At 44.3% G+C, this 20,385-nt stretch overlaps 1 protein-coding gene across 1 annotated transcript in view; it reads right to left on the bottom strand.

Annotated features, from left to right (window-relative positions):
- The window catches only part of INPP5F (inositol polyphosphate-5-phosphatase F), an 819,847-nt gene that overhangs the window by 256,694 nt on the left and 542,768 nt on the right, over positions 1-20,385 (bottom strand). The window contains exon 6 of the mRNA XM_086919599.1: positions 11,526-11,693. Within this exon, the coding sequence (XP_086775725.1) occupies positions 11,526-11,693 (168 nt within the window). The remainder of the gene's footprint in view (positions 1-11,525; positions 11,694-20,385) is intronic.

The following is a 20,385-nucleotide window of genomic DNA, read 5'->3' as shown; positions in this document are numbered from 1 at the left end:
CATCTTCAGTTTTCTGAGCACTCTGGGAAGCATCGGGAATGGCGGAAAGGCGTACGCAAAGAAGTTGTACCATGCGATCGAAAATACATTCCCTAGAGACCCTGACTGGGGATGCCAACTTGCGAAGTGTGGGCATTTCGCGTTGGTCCTTGTGGCAAAAAGGTCGATCTGTGGAGTGCCCCATCGTGAGAAGATCTGATTGAGGATTTTCTAATCCAGTTCCCACTCGTGAGATGTTGTCTTTTGTCTGCTCAATGAATCGGCGAGTACATTGTCCATGCCTGGGACATACTCCGCCCGAAGAGATATTCTCTTTGAGATTAGCCAGCTCCAAATTCTCTGCGACTCTCTCTCTCGAGAGAGAGTGTTAGTGAGCGCGTCCCTCCCTGTTTGTTGAGGTAGTGCATCGTCGTGGTGTTGTCTGTCCGGACGAGCACAAGGGAATTTTTGATTCTTGGCAGAAAAGCCTGAAGGGCCAGGAAAACTGCCCGCAGCTAGAGAAGATTGATATGAAGTCCTCTCTCCGAGGCAGACCACTTCCTGCTTATTCGCAGCTCTTCCAGAAAAGCTCCCCAACCGTCCAAGGAGGCATCTGTTGTGATATTATGAGGGGCAGCTGGAAGTAGGAATGTCAAGCCTTGAGATCGTTTTCAAGATGACATCCACCACTACAGGGCTTTGACTATCTGAGGAGTTACTTTTATAAGGTCGTCGAATGACCCTGTGCATTGGACCCACTGTTTTGAAAGTGCCTCCTGCAGAGGTCGCATCCGTAGTCGACAGTGGGGAATCAGGAGGATACACGATGACATCATCCCTAGCAGAGACTTGAAAAGGCGGACCGACAATGTATTCTTTAATGCCACTAGAACAGCCAGCGCCATAAGCTTGTTCTTCCTCTCTTGGGATGGGAAAGCTTTCTTCAAACGTGTGTCCAGGGTTGCAACCAGGAATTTGATGCATTGAGAAGGTTGCAGGACTGATTTTTCTTGATTGAGCGTGAGACCCAAGCAATCGAAAAGCCTTAAACAGGTGTCGGAAGACCTGGACGCGTCTTCCAAGGATGGAGCCTTGATCAGCCAGTCGTCCAGATACGGAAAGACTTGGTGATGGCGCTGCCTGAGGTATGGCGCCACTGGAGAAAGACATTTCGTGAAAATGCGTGGTGCAGACTTGAGCCCGAAGGGCAGAACTCGAAATTGAAAGTGCCTGCTACTGCGAATCTTTAAAAAAAATTGTGATTCCTGTGAATCGGGATATGGAAGTAAGCGTCCTGAAGGTCTAGGGACGCCATATAATCTTCCTCTTCCAGTAGCTGAAGTACATCCTGAATCGTCACCATGCATAACAACTGCTTCTTCAGGAATTTGTTGAGGGCCCTGAGGTCCAAGATCGGTCTCCACTTTTTTCCTTTTTTCTGGATCAAAAAGAAACGAGAATAAAATCCCTTTCCCCTTTGAGATGGGGTACCTTCTCTATTGCTCCTTTCTGCAGCATAACAGATTTCCCGCAGAAGCAGCGGTAGATTTGTGTGATGCATAGGACGGGGAGGGGTTTGGGGAGGGATTTGCATGAATTCCATTGAATGGCCGAATTGCACTAATAGAAGAACCCAACGGTCCGTAGTAATCTTTTTCCAATTTTGTAAGAAGCGAGAAATCTTTCCTCCAATTTTTGATGAGTAAAATGAAGTTTGGACTGGCTGAATAAACATGTGATTATATACGCCCGTTGTTTTTCCGTTGTCCTCTACCCCGAAAGGACGACTTGCTATACGAGGATTGCTGATTCTGCTGCTGGCGTTGTTGAAATTGGGGTCGGCTCTGGCCTGACTAATATGAAGACCTATATTGGAAATTTCCTCTTCCTCGATTTCCACGAAAGGACTGGTTTTTGTACTGGGGAGTGCCCAAAGCTCTCGCTGTGTCTGTGTCCTTTTTAATATTTTGAAGTGCCTCATCAATTTTGGAGCCGAATAGTAACTGGCCATCATAGGGCATGTCCAATATCTTCGTATGCACCTCAGGGCGGAACGAAGTTGCTTTCAGCCATCCCTGGCGTCTCAAAACTGCCTCTCCATCCAACTGGCGGAACCCTGTTGTAGCGATGTCCATCGCACTGTCTATTATGTCTGATGCCGATGTTTCACCCTCTTGCAAAATCTTTTTCACCCCCTCCTTGGTGGAATCTGGCAACTCTGACAGATATGGGGCTATATCTGCCCATAGTTGCCTATTATAACGTCCTAAGAGCGCTAAGGCATTTGCAGCCTTCACTGTCATTGCAGACATTGAGGAAACCCTTTTCCCAATGTTATCCAATCTTCCTCCCTGCCTTATGAGGAGGTGCCGATAATGGGGCCGAAGGATTTCTGGAGTTTTTCTGGGCCGTCTACGTTACCATTGAGTGTGGCTTGGGGTGCCCCATCAAGCAGGCCGGAGCAGTATCCGGCGCTCTATACTTCTTATCCAGTCGAGGAATCACTGGAGATAAGGAAGCGGGATTTTGCATGATTTTAACCTCCTGAGTCCATAGATAATCGATCATAGGTATTGACCTAACCACTTTTTTGAGAGGTTCTTTGAAGTCATTCAAGAAGCAGCCTTGTTCCTGAGAGACCATTGCGACCTTAAAACATTGAGCAGCCCTCTCTACCACATTATGGAACCCTCCAATGTCGCCTGGTGGTGAATCCGCGGGAGCGGGTACTGGAGATGCGGGAGAAGGTATGACGTAGTCATCCCAGTCCTCATGTACAGACTGAACATCCTGCAGCTCACCCTCTTCTTGTTGTTGTTCCTCTCCTTCTTCTTCTTCTTCTTCTTCATCAGAAGTTGGAGGATGCGGCAATTCAACTCTCTCTGGTTGAATAGTTAAAGGTGGTGGTCGTGGTCTTGGAGACGGAGTTACTGTGGCAGGCGGAGGAGCCGGCAACTCCGGAAACTCTGCTTGTAGTCCTGAATGAGGTATCGTAGATCCGTAACTAAGGATGCTGGAAGACAAACCATAGGAGTAGGTGGTTGATGATATACCTCATTCTGAACTTCCTCCTCATCTGAACTTTGACACTTCACATTGAGTTCCGAAGGACTTGTCGCCATTTGGAACATGTCACCATCATCTGAGTCTTCCTCCTGTAGGAGACATGCTGGAGGAATTGGTTGGACCCATCTTGGAGATGGCAACGCCGGCGTCAGCGACGTTTTTGTGATTCAAAGGCGTACGCATGTTGCTTGTAGGCCAGAATCTATCACCGTCGACGAGTGGAGCGTCGACCGTTGACATAGTTGGTGGAGTCATCGTCGACGGGGCCGCCGTCGACGGCAAAGATAGTCCTGTCATCGACGATGTCTTCGTCGACGGTTCTTTCGTCGTCAGCGTCTTCGTCAACGGTGTTTTCGTCGATGAACTGTTCGTCGACGACGGTGCTTTCGTCAGCGGAGTCGACGGTATTGGCTTCGTCGTCGAGGTTGTCGTCGGCGAGGTCAGCGCCGATGGGGTCTTCGACGCCGATGGGGTCTTCGACGTCGACGGGGTCTTCGACGTCGACGGCACCCTCTTAATGGCTATCGTCGATGACAAAGTTTTACCTGCCATCGACGAGGAGGTCGTCGTCGTCGACGATGATAATGACGACGATGCCGTCGATGTAGAGACTGTCGTCGTCGACTTCGAAACATAATAAACTGCAGATACAGCTTTCTTTGACGATGAAGATGCCGTTGACGATGTCCTCGACGATGTCGAAACCGGCTTTATGAAGGTGTGATCTTCCTTCACAGAAGTTGTTTTAGTCAGAACCTCTGAAGACTTTTTTGATGTCTTCTTTTGAGGATGAGCCGTAGGGCTAGGGGAAGCCACCCTTGGTCTCTTCAGAGATAATTTTGAAGAGACTGAAGAGCCCTCACTCTCTTCTGAGGAATCAAGGTGGTCCCTGTCTTTAAGCCTCTGGAGCCAAATTAAGAGGCGTCCTTCACGGTCCTTGAGGGTTTTTGTAGAAAAGGTATGACATACCTTGCATTCCTTAGCCGAATGGTCAGGGTACAGGCAATACAGGCAGTCCTTATGCTGGTCATCAATATGCAGCCTTTTCTTTCCACAAGAACTTCAGGATCTAAAAAGACCCTTCTTTGGTGTGTCAGCCATAATCAAGTAGACTCCGAAGAGAAATTATCCAAAAAACACTGAAAAACCAGTTGAGAGAAACAATCCTGACCAGAGCTCAGAGGAGACTCCCTTAGCACGACGTGCGGTAGAAAATCTGAGGGACTGAGGCTCCTTCCAGGAGGGTTCTAGAGGGAGGTGACAGCTGATTGGCTCTTTTTTACAAAAGGGGTAAGGAGTGCCTCCAAGGGAGTTTGTTCCAAAAATATTTCAATATTTAAATAAAGTTTTTTGGGGAGGACAATTCAATGGTCCTAGTAGAGATTAGTTTAGTCAATCATGTGTATTCAATTCTCATTGAGAATTGAATACCCATGATTGACTAAACTAACCCTTTCATACTTTTACCCAAGCCCCCAAGGGTATATTGAGTTGCTCACTGTGTGTACCTTTTTACAAAAGGACACAGATATGTTACTAATGTGAGGCCTATAGGCCTATTTCTCTATATGTCTATAGGACATTACTTTATTTATGTACTGGGACTCTCATTACGACGACGGGGAATGATTCAGGCATGTGAATCTATGAAAGACACCCATAATACTGGTTAACTGCTAATGTTCCGAAACAGGTGTTTACCTGATACTGGGGGGTCATTAAAAAAGTCTTACTTTACTAATACATTCAACTCTGTATTAAATGTTTTTTAATGACAGTATTGGATACTCCAACATGTTTAAAGAAAATATTTGTACGAGGGCAACAGATGATTGAATAGATCAGCAAAATTGCATGATTGGGAATTGCTGAAAGATGTTTTGAAATTTCCCTTGTATACTCACTTCAATAATGAGTAACTGAGTTCACACTTTTCCAGTATACATGTATATCTCAACTCTAATCTCAAGTGTCTATGTTTGAGTCCTTATAAGAATGGGCAGGTCGGAGAGTCCTTTTGTTTGCTAAAATGCAAGCTGAATTTGTAGGCTAACAGTCTATGAAGGGAAGTAAACTTTCTCTAATAAATAAATAAAAAAAGAGGGTGAGAAATAATAGAAGACAGAAATTCAAGCAATCAAATGCGCTGACCAAAAGGCAAGTAATACTTCTCACTCATAGTAATGTCTAATTTCATTTTCCTGTGCTTGTAACCAACATTTGTTCACACAACTATTACAATTAGCTTTGTCTTTTCCAGTTTAACTCATTTGTTGAGGAAGGCTCAAACTTCCTTCCAAAATTGTTTTTGTGTCAGATATCCAGATGCATATTGATCTTTTTTTTCCTCACACGATAGTGGCTTCATTAAAGATTATGAAATCTCAATAGTATTCTTATCACCATTTATGACTGCACACACATGAAATTATTAAATCATCACATATTTGGTTCACAGTCTTGTGTACTCAATTTACTCTTTATTCTTCAAATGATATGTTCATATAATGATATCTCCAAAGTCAATCCAAATAGCATTATATATATTGACAAGGTTTATATTCTAAATGCCCAATGCATTTCAGTAAAAAATATATATATATCTTCAAGGTCAGAGAAAAAAGGCAATGAAACCAAAATATTAACTTTACTAGCAATGTAGAGAAAAATTAGGAATACTGAATTTCCCCTCCATTCAAAGACTCGCTAATCTATTCTAGGAGGTACATTCTCATCCTTCCCTCTTCAACAATAACTAAAGCAATGAGATTATAAGGGGTATTCTGTGTTTCTTCTAGTACGTTGTTCTAAAAATGGTCATGCAAATGAAGGTAACAGAAAGTGATGCTGATTCAGAGTAATGGCTAGTATAACTCCCCCAAAACCAGGCTGGCAGGAAGATGCATCAGAGGTAATATACAGCCAACAGTTATTTCTACATGCCCACCCTTTCCTATGTATGAAAACAATATATTTATTGAATGAATTCAAATAAACATCTTAAAAGTAAAATCAATCTAGAAAAACACAATTTCCCTTCTATTTAATTTAATTTTGCACGCAATAATCTATTATCGATCATTATAGCAATCTTAAATGTGATATTCTTCAAAAGGGCGGTTGGCCTTGTAGTCCAAAGAAGTCTCTTGTTTTTATTTTCTGATTTGGATATTATAAAAATCAAAGCTAGATCATTTTAAATATTATGACAGTAAAAATATGTATTGATAAACAGGTGTAGGCCCTAATTCGCCTGGAAATCACTGCAAAGTCTGTTTTGTATTCTATTTGTTATTTTATTTCCAAAATCCCTCAAGGTCGGTTAACATGGAATATGTAAGTGTCTCAAATCTCATAGACAGTTCAAAGTCAACTCATGTAAAATATGTTAATTATTCTCACTCAAATGAACATATTAAATTTTGTTCCACAATAAAGCCCCATGAGTACCTAGAGTCCACTTTTTCTGTTCATCGACATTCTTGTGGTAATATAATTTCTTTAGAGTTAGAGCTCTCTGTGATGTTTGTATATTAAATGTACATTATGCCTTCCTCCAAAAATGTCTTGCCATTGGTGTGTACTAATTCTCAACTGCAAAACAATATGTTACATCTTCCTGCAATACAATATTCTGGCTTGTATATAGATGGAAATATGGTCATCTTGTAAAACATATTTTCAGTGACATAATGTAATCAAAGAGATAATATCCTCTTGACAGATTGTACTAATCTTTGCTGTGTATTTTGTTCCCTAGAAGATCGAATATTTCATAAAATGTGTCACTCTGATAATATTTGGGTTGGTAACATCATAAATCAGATCTTTTCAAAGTATCAACCCTTACTCTGTTTGCCTTAGTGAGACAGTCATTCACTTAATAACACACATATACACACTCATCCACCCATACAGTCCTGCACATATGTTGTGTTCAAAACACATACAAACAGAGAGTCAGTCATTGATGCATCTATGCGCTAAGTCATACCCCCACCAAACCATACAGACACTCATACTGATACTAAAAACAACATCTAATAACCCATATACACACACATGTAGGTACTCACAAACCCATGCAGCCTCTTATACACAAAGTGAAACACTAATACATATATTTAAATATTTAAACATTTCTCAGTAATATATGTATTCACTAAGATACACTTAATAAGCCAGTTAACCAATCAATGAAAAAAAAATCCATTTAGACACTTATTTAAACATTTATTCTTCCATTGACTTTTACATATACATATATAAAACATATTTATTTTTCCGAAAGACACACATTCACTGGATGGTGTCATCAGTGATGTCATGAGTGATGTCACTGACCATGTCATGAGTGATGTAATATGTGACGTCATCAGCAGTGCATTGCAGGCGCGCAAGTTATAGTGAGTCCAACTAACTATAAAATGGGAATTTCAATGGTTCTATGTCAGTAAAATTTCCAGCTAACTATAACTGGTGTGAAACCTATGGTTTTTTCAGTGAATTTAATAGGTTTTTTAAATGCTAATTCCTAACTATAACTGGTGTGAAACCTGTGGTTTTTTCAGTGAATTTCAAAGGTTTTTTAAATGCTAATTCCGAACTATAACTGGTGTGAAACCTATGGTTTTTTCAGTGAATTTCAAAGGTTTTTTAAATGCTAATTCCTAACTATAACTGATGTGAAACCTATGGTTTTTTCAGTGAATTTCAAAGGTTTTTTAATAGCAAATTTCTATAGCTATGAAATATAATTTTTTTAATGAATCCTATATTGTATATTTATGTAATACTATTTTTATATGTATATTCTTCATTTTTTTATTTATTTATTTTTTGCCCTGGGGCACTCCCGGTGCTCGTCCCGGTGAGCGCACCAGTCTTGCGGCGCGCCCCAGGGCGCGTACCGGTGACCGTCCCGTTAGCGCTATTGCAGCGACCGAAAACAACATTGTGACGTATCGCGTAGCCGCGTCCGCGTGATACGCACGGCGTAAGCGCACCCGGAAGCATCCACGCGCATACGAACACGCTACGTAAGCGCCGACGGGCGCTAGCCTGGGGCGCGTAGCGTAAGCGCGTCGGGTCATGTGACCTGAAAATAACACTTTTCATTGGTTCAGAACAGTTTTGGTTTCCAAATGATGAAAGCCCCCACCTTTTTTCCTCATTCTCACTTTATTCTTTGAGTGAGGAAGACCTGCTTCTATTGATAGAGAAATGGCTACAGTAGGAGCAGCAGCTGGAGCATCTGCACCACCACAAGGACCACCACAACATCACATTGGTGGTGAAGAAGAAGAGGAGGAGGAGGAGGAGGAGAGAAGGCAGTTCCTGCCTTAAGACAATCCCCCATATAAACCTAAGGAGCACTTTATATGGGAGTTTTTTCAAATCCCAAGGGGTTTCAAAAAAGTTAATGCTGCAAAGGTGACCTGTCTCATCTGTGGCGTTGAACTTTCCAGGGGGAACCCTGCAAAAAAAATATTAATTTGGGAGTCACACAATGGTACGCCACATGAAACGAAAGCACGCCAATAACTATTCTGCAGCAGAGGTCAGAGAACTGACCAGAAACCCTCCCCAATCTTCTCCGAGCACCTCTAAACAACCCACTCCATCGGGTCCTGAAACTAGAGAGATGGTCCCATACATCCAACGCCAGTTTGGAGACTACAAGATTACTTGTATATTTTGTGGGACTACCATTTCTTATGGGGAGCAGAGCATCAAACTTATAAACCTTGCTGGAGACAACCACCGGTGCCAAAAGAAGCCTTAATTTTTTCCGTTTTTTTTTGCTCCAGTTGAGCTGTTTACAATTCCCTGTTTTTTGTTTGTCCCCATAAAAAATACAGAAAAAATATAAAACTGTTCATAAAAGCCAAAATAAGTATAAAATGTTCCAAAAAACCAAAAAAATATAAAACAACAAAAAGAAGAAAAAAAACAGTTCTTTTTAGAACTACCTCCAATTTATAAAAGAAGGCTACATTTTTTTTAAAACTCCGTCATTCTTTTTTCCCCATGGTACGCTCCCCGGTGCGCGTACCGGGCGCTCCCCCCGCGCAAATCGAATTTTTTTTTATTTTTTTTTGCCCCGCTGGGCCCCTTTATGGCCCCCACATCAAACCTAGGGGGTCAGGGGGGGTCTATCCTGCCCCCTTTTGGTCATTTCCCTCTTTGTTTTTGCCACCTCTTGTGTCTCGATCCTACCGAGACACAAGATGGCGGCCACTCCGGACTGTTTGGAATGTTTACAGACACCCGAGAGCCAATCAGCTTTCCGCGGGCAAACTCGCGTAGCGCGCTGGTTCGCGCCCCGGGGCGCGCTTAGAGATATATATATTTTTTTGAACCTAAATTACTCAAAATCCACTGGAGCACATATCTTGAGACATAGTAAAGGCACATCGGGCTACCAGTCCCTACAATTTTTCCAAGTTTCGTGGAAATCCATTCAGCCGTTCGGGCTAAAAGTGAGGTCGACCGCCCTATGGAATTTAACATGGGGAAAACACGTTTTGGGACCCCCCTTTTTCTCGGCCCTCGCTTGGCGAATCCCCCCCAAACTTTCAGGCAAGGACCGGAGCGCCGCGAGGCAAATTTGAGGAAATTTTCAGGCAGATTCCTCAACCGGCGCCAAAGTTATTCCCAATAGAATATTGCGATTTCCATATTGAAAAAAATCCTAACTATAACTACCTACTGGCGACCGCCAGTAGATAATATATATATATATATATATCATTTATGTCCTGTACATTGTGTTTGTTTTCACCAATTAACCTGTTGTAGAATATGTGTATCCTCATATGCACATATAGAGACCAGAAAAAGATTAAGCAACATCAGAGCCCCTTGTACACAGGAAATAAAATTGTTTTTGCATTAAAAAAACACTGTATGTTAATGTTACATGCAGCCCTTGCAAACCAAAGCCTTTTCCACGCCGGATGCATCAGTGATGGATAGTACTGGTACAGTACACATCAAACCTTGTTGCTGTGGGTTTTTCCTTGTGGATGCACTTCCTTGACAGCTAAGTTTTCTACCAGTCAGCGTGAGCTGCAGCCTGATTCTCTTTCTTTTAGTGATTTGCCCGGTAGGACCAGTGTTTTTTTAGGTCGAGCCTAGTGTTGCAGCGCATGCGCTGCTCGTTCTTCAAGGCATGCTGTAGTAGGGTTAGACGTGGAAGTGCTGTGTAGCCTCATCCACTCTCCGCCCATACTTTTCATTGGCTGGTGGCATTGTCTTTGGTAAGCGCTGGCTTCCGATTCAATATGAGGCTTCTTAGCCCCTCCTTGTTACCGCCCTGTCACCGGCCTGGATCTTTTACTTGCGGTGTTACACAGTGGGCGTTATTGTAGTCTCTGAGCACTATTTTCTTTCATTACTAATGTATGTACGTGCTTACGGAGGTTTGATACGTTTAAATGTATACTGGTGTTTCAAATCGGAACAGGTCAGCTAATTTAAGAAAGCAACAAGCATTTGCAATGCAATAGGTCTCACATGTACGCAAGTTTAAGCTATTGGCATTGTAAAGGACAATGCCTTTTATTTATGTTTTAAAAACAAAAATAAAAGGCATTGTCATTTATAACGTCAATAGCTTAAACACGCTTAAATGCGAGACCTATTGCATTGCAAATGCTTGTCTTTAGAATTGTAGCGCAACCTGCTTTTCTCTGAAGGAGAGAGTTCCACAGAACAGAATTTTGGCTGGAGAATTTTGACACATGAACTGCTACATCGGATGATCTTAGTGCCTTTCTGGGGTGAGGTTCCGGAGATTCTAGTCTGGGTGCAGATTGCTCCATTAGTGGATTACTCTGTGTGTAATGCTGTGTTTTAAATTTAATGCAAGCAGCCAGTGGAGGCCTTTTAATGTCAGATTGGAGTGTTCCAGTGGTTTGATATTTTACACTATCTTTGATATTTTTTCATATGCTGCACTAGTTAATTTACAGATTAAGGAAACTGATGTAAAATGGATTTGATACGTACACTTCAGTCAGTAAAACAGAATGAACGATGATAGAATGGAAACAAATGGGAAGGAGTGAGGTTCTACTTTTAGCTGTACTGATTGTGTTTGTTGATGTAATTATATGTCTATTTTTTTAGAACGGCTTTTCAATTGAATACAACATCTAGATTATAGGTGGACTTTGTCGATAAAGGAGAGAGGCAAGTCCCAGCGTATCTAACAAATGAAAACCACAGGAGCTAGATGGGGTGTACCAAGAAGAATTTAATATTTTTCACTGTTCAGGACCACTACGTAAAGGAGTATTCAGTGCTGGTTCCTCTTGCACAAAATGAGATAGTGATGGCCATGCAGCAATGCTGTCAATCTTTGATACTTGACTGCTGACTTAACTAGTTGCAAGTAATTCATGAAGATTTAGGAATTGGAGCTAAACATTTCTATTAACACTGGCCAAATGGAACGATTAGATCGGAGTACTTACGACTTTCCATAATGGTATGCTCTTGAGGTCTCCAGTGCTTTGCCTCTGTACAGAGTTAGTTAAATCATAGGTCAAACTGTAGTAGAAGGATTCTGAGTCCATGAACATCTTAAACAGTTCCTCCAACAACCTCCGTTCTAGCTTTTCCTTCTCTTTGCTTTCTTTAACCTGCAAAAAACAAGACAAAGATGTATTAATGACAAAAGCACTCTAACCAGTTAATTACTTTTTGGCTGCACACAAACATAGTAAATGACAGTAGAAAGATGGTGACTGGTAATTATCGCATCTTCTTGTAATGAAGAAATCGTCGTGACACAAAATACTTATTGGCACACACTTAAGGGGCATATGCCACAGCAGCTCCAATGTGTGTGAAATGTACATTCACTAAGACGATTACTGCTTTATTAGCGCTAACTAATCAACTTAAAAATGACAGTGAGAAGAAGGGGATCTTACCTGTAACTGTATATGCAAGACTTCTTTAGGCCTATCATGTTATGAATGCCTTTTGGATGTGAGGCTGGTCCACAAAGAAAATCTAGGAAAATGCTGAAAGCCCAGCATGTCACTCAATGACGTCTTTCTTAATAAAACTAATATAAAATGACCACCCACTATTACATCACAAAATTGCAAACTAAAGACGGCTTCTGAATTAATATCACAAACCTATCATTTAAATAGATGGTGGAAGCAATAGTGTAGTACAATCAAGCATGAAACAGTCTGCAAATCTGGCACCAAATTGAATGATAAATACACTGAGGTTAAAATGGCAAATCAGAAGATCTCCAGCAGCTTGACATATGAAAAAAAAATAGATGATGCTCCGATTCCGGTGAAGTGAGCAGTAAAATAAAATGATGCACACCATCATCCAAGCAAGCACTGTATGAAGGACATACTGAACCGGTCAGAACAAGGTGCAAAGAACAACAGTGAAGAAAGTTTTGTTCATAAAAACGAAGCCTAAACATGGGCAGTTTTAGAGGGCACAATCCTCAGAGAAATAACGGCCCATCAGCAAGACACTTAGGGCCAGAATTGATGAATTGCATTTAAGGAATCTCAAATAGAGATTCCTTAAATGTCATTCCTCGCAAAATTGCGACATCGCTATTACCGATTTTTGCATTTGGGATGATGAATCCAAAATGCAAAAATAGAGCTCGCAAAGGGCCAGTTTCTCAGAATTTAGCCCTTTGCGAGCCGATTTCGGCTTGATGAATCAGGCTGTTTATTCTCTATTTGCGTGCTCATGCTGTAATGTGAAATTGTCTGTTTACACACTTTGCACAATGTCTATTAATCTCGTGTTCGCTGTCACAGTAACTCTTTCGGGACGCATGCTACAACGGCGCGAATACATATACATATCCCAGCGATGCAATCGCCAGCGATGTATATGTATTCGCGCCATTGTAGCATGCGTCCCGAAAGCATGCTTTGTAACGCCGGCCGCGATGTAACAATCGCGTTGCGATAGCAGCGCGAACTAATACATTTGTTGCAATGGGTGTTTCCCGCCTTTTGTACATTGTAAAAAGCTTTTTTGCAGTCACAAATGGACCTCGACCATAAAAAAATCTTTAGGCATCTGGCCCTAAGAGTGCATTTAAAGTAGTGCAAGTTGACAGGCAAGCAGGCTTATGGTATAGAGTGCAGTCAGAAGGTAACATCTGCCGAAGGCTTAAGACTAATAGGGTAATATTAAGCTCTAGACAGTAATGGTGTGAACTGAACCCCAAGTGTTATGATTAAGGGCTAACTAATGGAAATCTGTCAGCACAGGAAATATCTACAGGAATAGGCACAATAAAAATGGCTTTTATTCTACTGAGCAAATTTGACCTAGGAATTGAAGGTCACAGGGGCAATAATCCAAAACTTTCCAAGAAAGTAATTCTGAATGCACATTAAAAGCTACTGTTAAAAATTGGGTTTCAGTTTGGAAGAGGTATACACTCTGTCCAACCAGGAACCACAATCGTAGTCAGGGTACGTCAGATACACACCATGAATTAAGCTGTGCTCACCCTCTGGTAGCTTGGCACAGAGCAGGCAGGCTTAACTTTAGAGGCAATGTGTAAAGTAGTGGTGCAGCACTTCAAAAAGTAACAGTGAAAACATCACAAAAGACTCCACACCAGTTTAGAAAAATAGATTATTAATCTATAAATTCTAGTTTTCATACTTTTACTCTGAAATTTGTACCAACAGATAAAAATGCAAACAGGGACTGTTGGATCTCTGGAGGAGAGAAAGTGAGGCAAGTCAAGAAGAACTTATAAAGGACGGTTGATGCAAGTGCCAACAACCTGTATTCCTTTACAAAAAAAACTCAATCAACAAAGACCCCATCATCTACTAGAGCTGATGTGGAGGCTCCTTAGGATGTTTTTGGGCATTGGTACAAGCCTAGATCAAAGAAAAACCTCTGTAAACAAAAGTATCAGCGATCAAGACAAGTCATCACATGAAGAAATGCTTTAACTTTTAAAAGCGCAAAGAGAAAACATAATATATTTAAATAAGGAACCCCAGAGTAGAACTACCTATCTGTGAAAAGATAAAACTATGTTCCAAATAATTTGGGCAACTGTAACTATTGTTATCCAGTACAAATCTCCAAAAACTGCAGTATCAATATTGCCAACACCTGCATCACAGCCTCCAAACAACGATTCCTCAAATGAATCTAACAGCCATGTTATTGACTAAATTCCCAGTGAGGTTAAAGTTCGTGGAGTCCCACAGTAAGAAGATGATCAGTTACCCGTATCACAGCTATGAGAAAAATAACACAGGAACATTCAAAAACGTATTGCAGGCACTGAAGGAAGCCTAGACACAGAGCCTGACTCAAGGAGGATGAAACATCTTATTAAAGAATGTTACTAAAACATTAAGGCTTGAGCCATGGAATGTTCTCAGAAACAAAATCCCTACCATCGCTCTCTGAGAAGTCAGACGATGACAGACCCTGAATCAAGTTCTGGAAAAAATTGTCATGATCATGGGCCTGGACCTGAAGAACAATTACACTGTCATAATGTTTGGGAAATGCAATCATCCAACCAGTTTTGGCAATTTGACCAAGTAACACCCACAACAATAAATTGTAACCTGCAGCCTAATACTAGACTCCTTTCAGGATTAAAATACTGCACTAGTGAGTAGAAAAAGGAAAGGTTAGGCCTCTTGATATAACCAATGTGTGCTTTTAATGGCTTGGTTGAGGGTATAACTGTCTATTAAATAATATTCTCTTTTTTATTATTCTGTCTATTGAAATTGAAGAAAATGAAATATTATGGCGTACTTTAGGTTTAAAGTACCAGGTTTTAACAGGAGTTCAACAATCCTGACAGCCATAAAGTAAATGCTCAGGTTCTTCTTATATTTCTCACTAGCAGCCCATCCCGACGTTGCCGGGTATGAAATGTTATGTGTGTAATGTTTGTAATAGTAAATCTTAATTTAATTTAAGATTTCACGGTATACAACATTTTCGCAAATTGTGAGGTATGCAGCATTACGTAAGTATGACAAAATGCAAGAGGAATGTTATGCGTATTTGAACCTTGATCTTCCACGTGGTGTTTTACATCTTCCTGTAGGCTAAGGTCAGTTTGTAATGTTTTTGGAACGTCTTTGTCCGGTTGTGCATGCACTGTTAGTAACAGCGTTCTTCATATGTGCCTCCTTAGCTGTCCCGTATTTGCATGTCCTTCGTTATGTGTGCGTCCTCAGCTTTAAGTGTTGCAGCTTTTGTGTGTTGTGGAGTGTGTTGGTTATATAATTCCTAAGCGGATTGTCTTTGACGTTAATGAGTGTACGCTGACAGTGCCCGGCGTGATCCCATGCTTGTGAGGGCTGGTTTGAGGCCCCTCCTGAGCCCCAGACTAAATTTTAATTGTGAAGTGGCTTTGATCGTGTGGTACGCTGCCTGCCTTCAGTGTCCGCTGGAGCCGTTGGAGCATAAATGTCACAGTGAGTGAATGGCGCGCTTGTGTGCCCCTTTTTTTTTTCCCTGCACCCACTTCTGACAAATCTTACGTGCATAAAGGAGTAAAGTTTTGTTTTGTTAGTGAAATTTTGTAGGCAGAATGGCAAGGTCCGTCAATGTGGCGCCCGTTGGTGTTTTGAGACGGCCGTGTGAGAAGTGATCAGAACGCCAGGGCGGAGCGTGAATGTGCGCGCACATTGGTGGCGAAAGCTGTGCCCCTTTTTTTTGCTAATTTTAGTGCAGCCCCCTCTGACAACGCTGACGCCCAGAAAGTTTGGCCGCACTATATATCATTAATGTCGCGCCATCAGAACGCCTAGGGGGAGTGTGGAGTGTGGAGTGTGAATGTGTGCGCACATTGCTGGCGAAAGGCGCGCCCCTTTTTATTTTTTCATTTTAATTTTGGTGCAGCCCCCTCTGACAACGCTGACGCCCACCAAGGTTGCTCCGCACTATATATGATTAATGGTGCCTGAATGGCAATGGGCGTGAATGTGGCGCAGCTTGGTGTTTGTAGACGGACGTGTTAGACGTGAAGGTGGAGCGTGAATGGGCGCGCACATTGGTTCTGAAAGGCACGCTACTGAAGTACGCTGCCATTTTTTGTTATATTTGTGGCACGCCCCTCTGACAACGCTGTTGTGCCACGCCCCTCTGACAACGCTGCACGCCCAGAAAGGAATAATGTAGTGTAGTTTGACACGCCAACGCCCAAGTGTACTTTGACACGCCACACCAACGCCCACAAGGGACTACTTTACCCCTAAGGTTGTTTGACCGTTGTAATGTATATGGTGGCCAGCTGCATCTCCCCTTTACAATGCTGTATTGGGTGTTGTGAATGGTGCTGTACTTCTTGACTTTACCCGCCTCAAAGTTTTCAGCTCTCTCTTTATAATAGTAGTATAGATAAATGTACCCCAACAACAAATATGAGATCCAGCATCCACTCCCATGTTCCCTGGGGTCCCTGCTCCTCCCTCTCTAAGTATCTTAGCTTCCCTAAAATATATGAGACCTTACCTCTGTATTCATGACATTGATCCCAGATCTTGTTGCATTTTTGGGCACACTCTCTTGCTTTATATTTAGATTCTTCAGCATGCACAAACCAATCTACATTTTTTATCCTCTTTGTTGCCTTTGGAGGAAGCTCGATACCCCATAATAAGGCTATATCCTTTTTCTCCACTATCAGGGTTGTAATGCAGAAGTGGAAGTCATACTTGGATAGGCTTTGTTCCTTTCATTTTTATTTTTTTTTTAAATATATTTTTATTGCAGGAATCAGTAAATTTTTACAAAGCGACCAACATTATAAGTTCAATCAAAATTAGTAGAATACATCCCTCCGTCCCCCAGCAGGATGAACCATTACACAGCCATTTAGCCCACAACCCAAGGGTCGGGCGGCGATACCCAATGGGGACTCAACAGGAAGTCGAAGCTGGTCCGGATGATCCACTATCCGTCATCTGCTTTTCTAAACCATTCTACAAAGAAAGCCAAAAGAAACCCCCCCCCCTCAAAACACTATGAACCAAACCAAAACCCCCCCCAACCCCGCCATCAGTGCACGGTAACAGCCGTAATAGGATCTGTGAGAGGACCCATGAGGAAAGCAACAGACATGTAAAGTGCAATCGTCTATCGGGACTCTGGGCGAGCTGCATCTTCGCTTTCGGAATCGCTGGGAGCGCAATAATCCCTGAGGGCCTGCACTAATGTCTCCCATTCTAGCGCCGCCTCCTGCGCCTTCTCGTTGTGTTGTCTCCTAGCTAACTGGTACCGCAGCATGCTTTCCCCCGCCGCCCATTTCAAGAGTTCGCTGTGCCATCGGGCCCGCGTTGGACCAACCCGTGCCTTCCAATTCCTGGTCACCTCCCGTTTAGCAAGGAGAAGCCCCAGATCAATGAATTTACTAGTGATTTTATTTTTGTGGGTATGTGGGAACCAGTGCAGGAGCCCCACTGCCGCATCAACTGATAAGGATCTCCCCGTTACCTCCTCCAGGGTATCCCCCACTTCCAGCCAGTAGGAGGACAGCCCCGGGCAGGACCACAACATATGAAGAAGGTCTGCATCAGGCGCCTGGCACCTGGGGCAGTCCGCGGAGTCCGTGGCAAAATATTGTTGGATCTTCGCCGGGGTCAAATATGCCCTATGGAGTACGTAGTAGTGGACCAATTGAAAGCGGGCGTGGCGCGTGCCCTTCCAGGCCCGCCTCATGAGTTGGGACCAGGTCGTCTCCGGAATCTCCTTCCCTATGTCTTCCTCCCAACGGGTTCTTAATGTAGTGAGGGGGGCCAACCCCTCATTGAGCAGTCTGCCGTATAAGCAAGTGACCGCCTTAACAGTTCCCGCAGACATCATAACGTACTGGCACACCGGAGAAGTAGGAGGTTCCTCCTGCCGTGCTTCCAGTGCGCCTGAATCGCTCGGACCAGGGCCGAGTGCAGAAGAAAATCACCGCGAGGAACCTCGAAGCGATCAATGAGCTCCTGAAAGGGCAAAAGCGCCCCGTCCTCGTAAAGGTCACCCACCAACTGTAGGCCCGCGTCCTCCCAATCCGCTAATCGTGACCAATCACCGCCATGAGGCAGGGCCGTCAGCATGCCCAGAGGTATTTCAGGTGCATACGGTATCCGCAACTGGCCCCGGGCGTGGGCTCGGTTCCAACACAAGCGAATGGTCTTCTCTTCAAGTGTCAAGTCCTGCAAGGCCAAACTCTGTCGCAGCGCTATGAAGGAGAGAACATGCCTAGCTATCCCTGTGCCCCTCCTGTCCTCTGGGCCTCGGAATTCCCTGGCGACCTCCTGGGTGAAAGTCTGCAGCTGCGCTGCCAAGTAATACTTTTCAAAGTCCGGCACCGCCAGCCCACCCTCAGCTTTCGGCCTCGTCAGGGTCTTGAGGGCCACTCTTCGGCGGCCCGAACCCCAGAGGAATCCGACCACCATTGACCGCAACAGTCGAAATGTGGCTGGCGGGATCCAAATCGGCAGCGCCCGGCAATAATATAGCAACCTGGGAAGCGCCACCATTTTAAGCAAAGCGATCCGTCCAGCTACCGAGAGCGGTAGAGTAGCCCAGAAGTCCATGCTACCACGCGAGTGCTGCGGGCTATGTTTCCATCCAGGAGGTCTGACGGTTCATGGTAGACGTATACCCCCAGGTACTTAAAGCAGTCAGGTTCCCACCTAATCTCTCTACTGATATCAGGGCTAGGTGTACCCTTACGAACCGGGAAAAGACAGGTCTTAGCCCAATTCACCCGAAGGCCCGAGACCTCCCCAAACGCCGTGAGCGCCGTCGCAGCTCCATTCAGGGCAGCAACCGGGTCCTCAAGGAAGAGCAACAGGTCATCAGCGTACAGCGAGACATAATGTGGGCCCGAAGGCGTCCATAAGCCATTATAGTGGGCTCCCGACCGGAGTAGCAGCGCCAGAGGTTCCACCGCTAACGCGAAGAGAAGCGGGGATAATGAACAACCCTGTCTCGTGCCTCTCTCCACCGGATATTGCGAGGAGATCAGCGGGCCTGCCCGTACCCTGGCCGACGCCGAGGTATATAGTACCGTGGTCCATCTGACGAAACCCTCCCCGAGGCCGAATCGTAGTAATACTGTGCGCAGGTAGTCCCATTCGAGGCTGTCAAAAGCCTTCTCCAAATCTACCGAGAGGACTACCGGGCATGGGGCGTCCACGAGCGGTTCTCCCAGCAAGCGGAACAGCCTACGGATGTTCATGGTCGTGTTTCGCTTGGGGATGAATCCAGCCTGGTCCTCATGCACCAGAGAGCTCATGTGACCTAGCAATCTCGATGCCAAGATGCTGCTCAGTATTTTATAATCGACCGTCAACATTGATAAAGGAGGGTAGGACGCCGGATCGGACGAGTCCCTTCCCGGCTTGAGGAAGGGAACCACTAAGGCCTCGCACATCGAGCCGGGGAGCCGACCAAGCCGCTTCGCCTCTCTGTAAACGATCAGCAACCTCGGTGCCAGGAGATCAGCATAAGCGGCATAAAATTCAACCGGAAGGCCGTCCAGACCCGGGGTCTTATTCCTTGCCATCTTTTTAATGGCGCTGCGAATCTCCCCCAGTTCAATGTCGGAACCCAGGGCTTTCGCTACGTCAGGTTCCACCATTGGGAGCTCTAGGGGTCGCAGGTAGTCATCAAGCCGGTCGGGGTCTCTGGCAGAGCGACTGCGGTACAAGCGTTCATAGTAGTGCAGGTAACAGCTCAGAATCTCAGGCTGAGTGTGCACTTCGGTCCCATCCGCCGTACGCATGGACGTCGTCAGAGAGGTCTGGCGCGTAGGATTAGCTAGCCACGCCAGCAATGCGCTCGATCTATGCCCCTCAGCGAGGGACCTCACAGTATAGGCCTTATAGTCGAAACAGCGCAGCCGTTCGACCTCCGCCGCTACCGCCTCCTTCGCCGCTGCCGTGCGTTCCTGGAGTTCCGGGCGCCCGGGGCGGCGGAGTTCCAACTCACGGAGTTTCCGATCTGCCATTTCTAAATCGTCAAGGATGATTCGCCTCATGCCCACCTTCTTGGAAATGCAGAAGCCCCTGACCACCACCTTAAAAGCGTCCCATTCTAGCGCCCTCGAACCCGCAGTGCCCCCGTTGGACGAGAAGTATTCCGAGATCTTGTCTTCTAGGTCCGCTTTGAATACAATGTCCTCTAAGATTTCGGGACGCAACTTCCAGGTGGGCACAGCAGGCACCCCTGGAAACCAGCGAAGGTCCAGCAAGAGAGGGTTATGATCCGAGATGGTCCTGGTCAAATATTCAGACCGGACCGCCGCTGAAACCAAGTCTGCCGAGCCCAGAAACCCGT

Source organism: Lissotriton vulgaris, chromosome 5 (genome assembly GCF_964263255.1).
Source record: "Lissotriton vulgaris chromosome 5, aLisVul1.2, whole genome shotgun sequence".
Taxonomy (NCBI): domain Eukaryota; kingdom Metazoa; phylum Chordata; class Amphibia; order Caudata; family Salamandridae; genus Lissotriton; species Lissotriton vulgaris.
The sequence above is the reverse complement of the archived record's forward strand: the minus strand, read 5'-3'. Positions and strand labels throughout refer to the sequence as shown.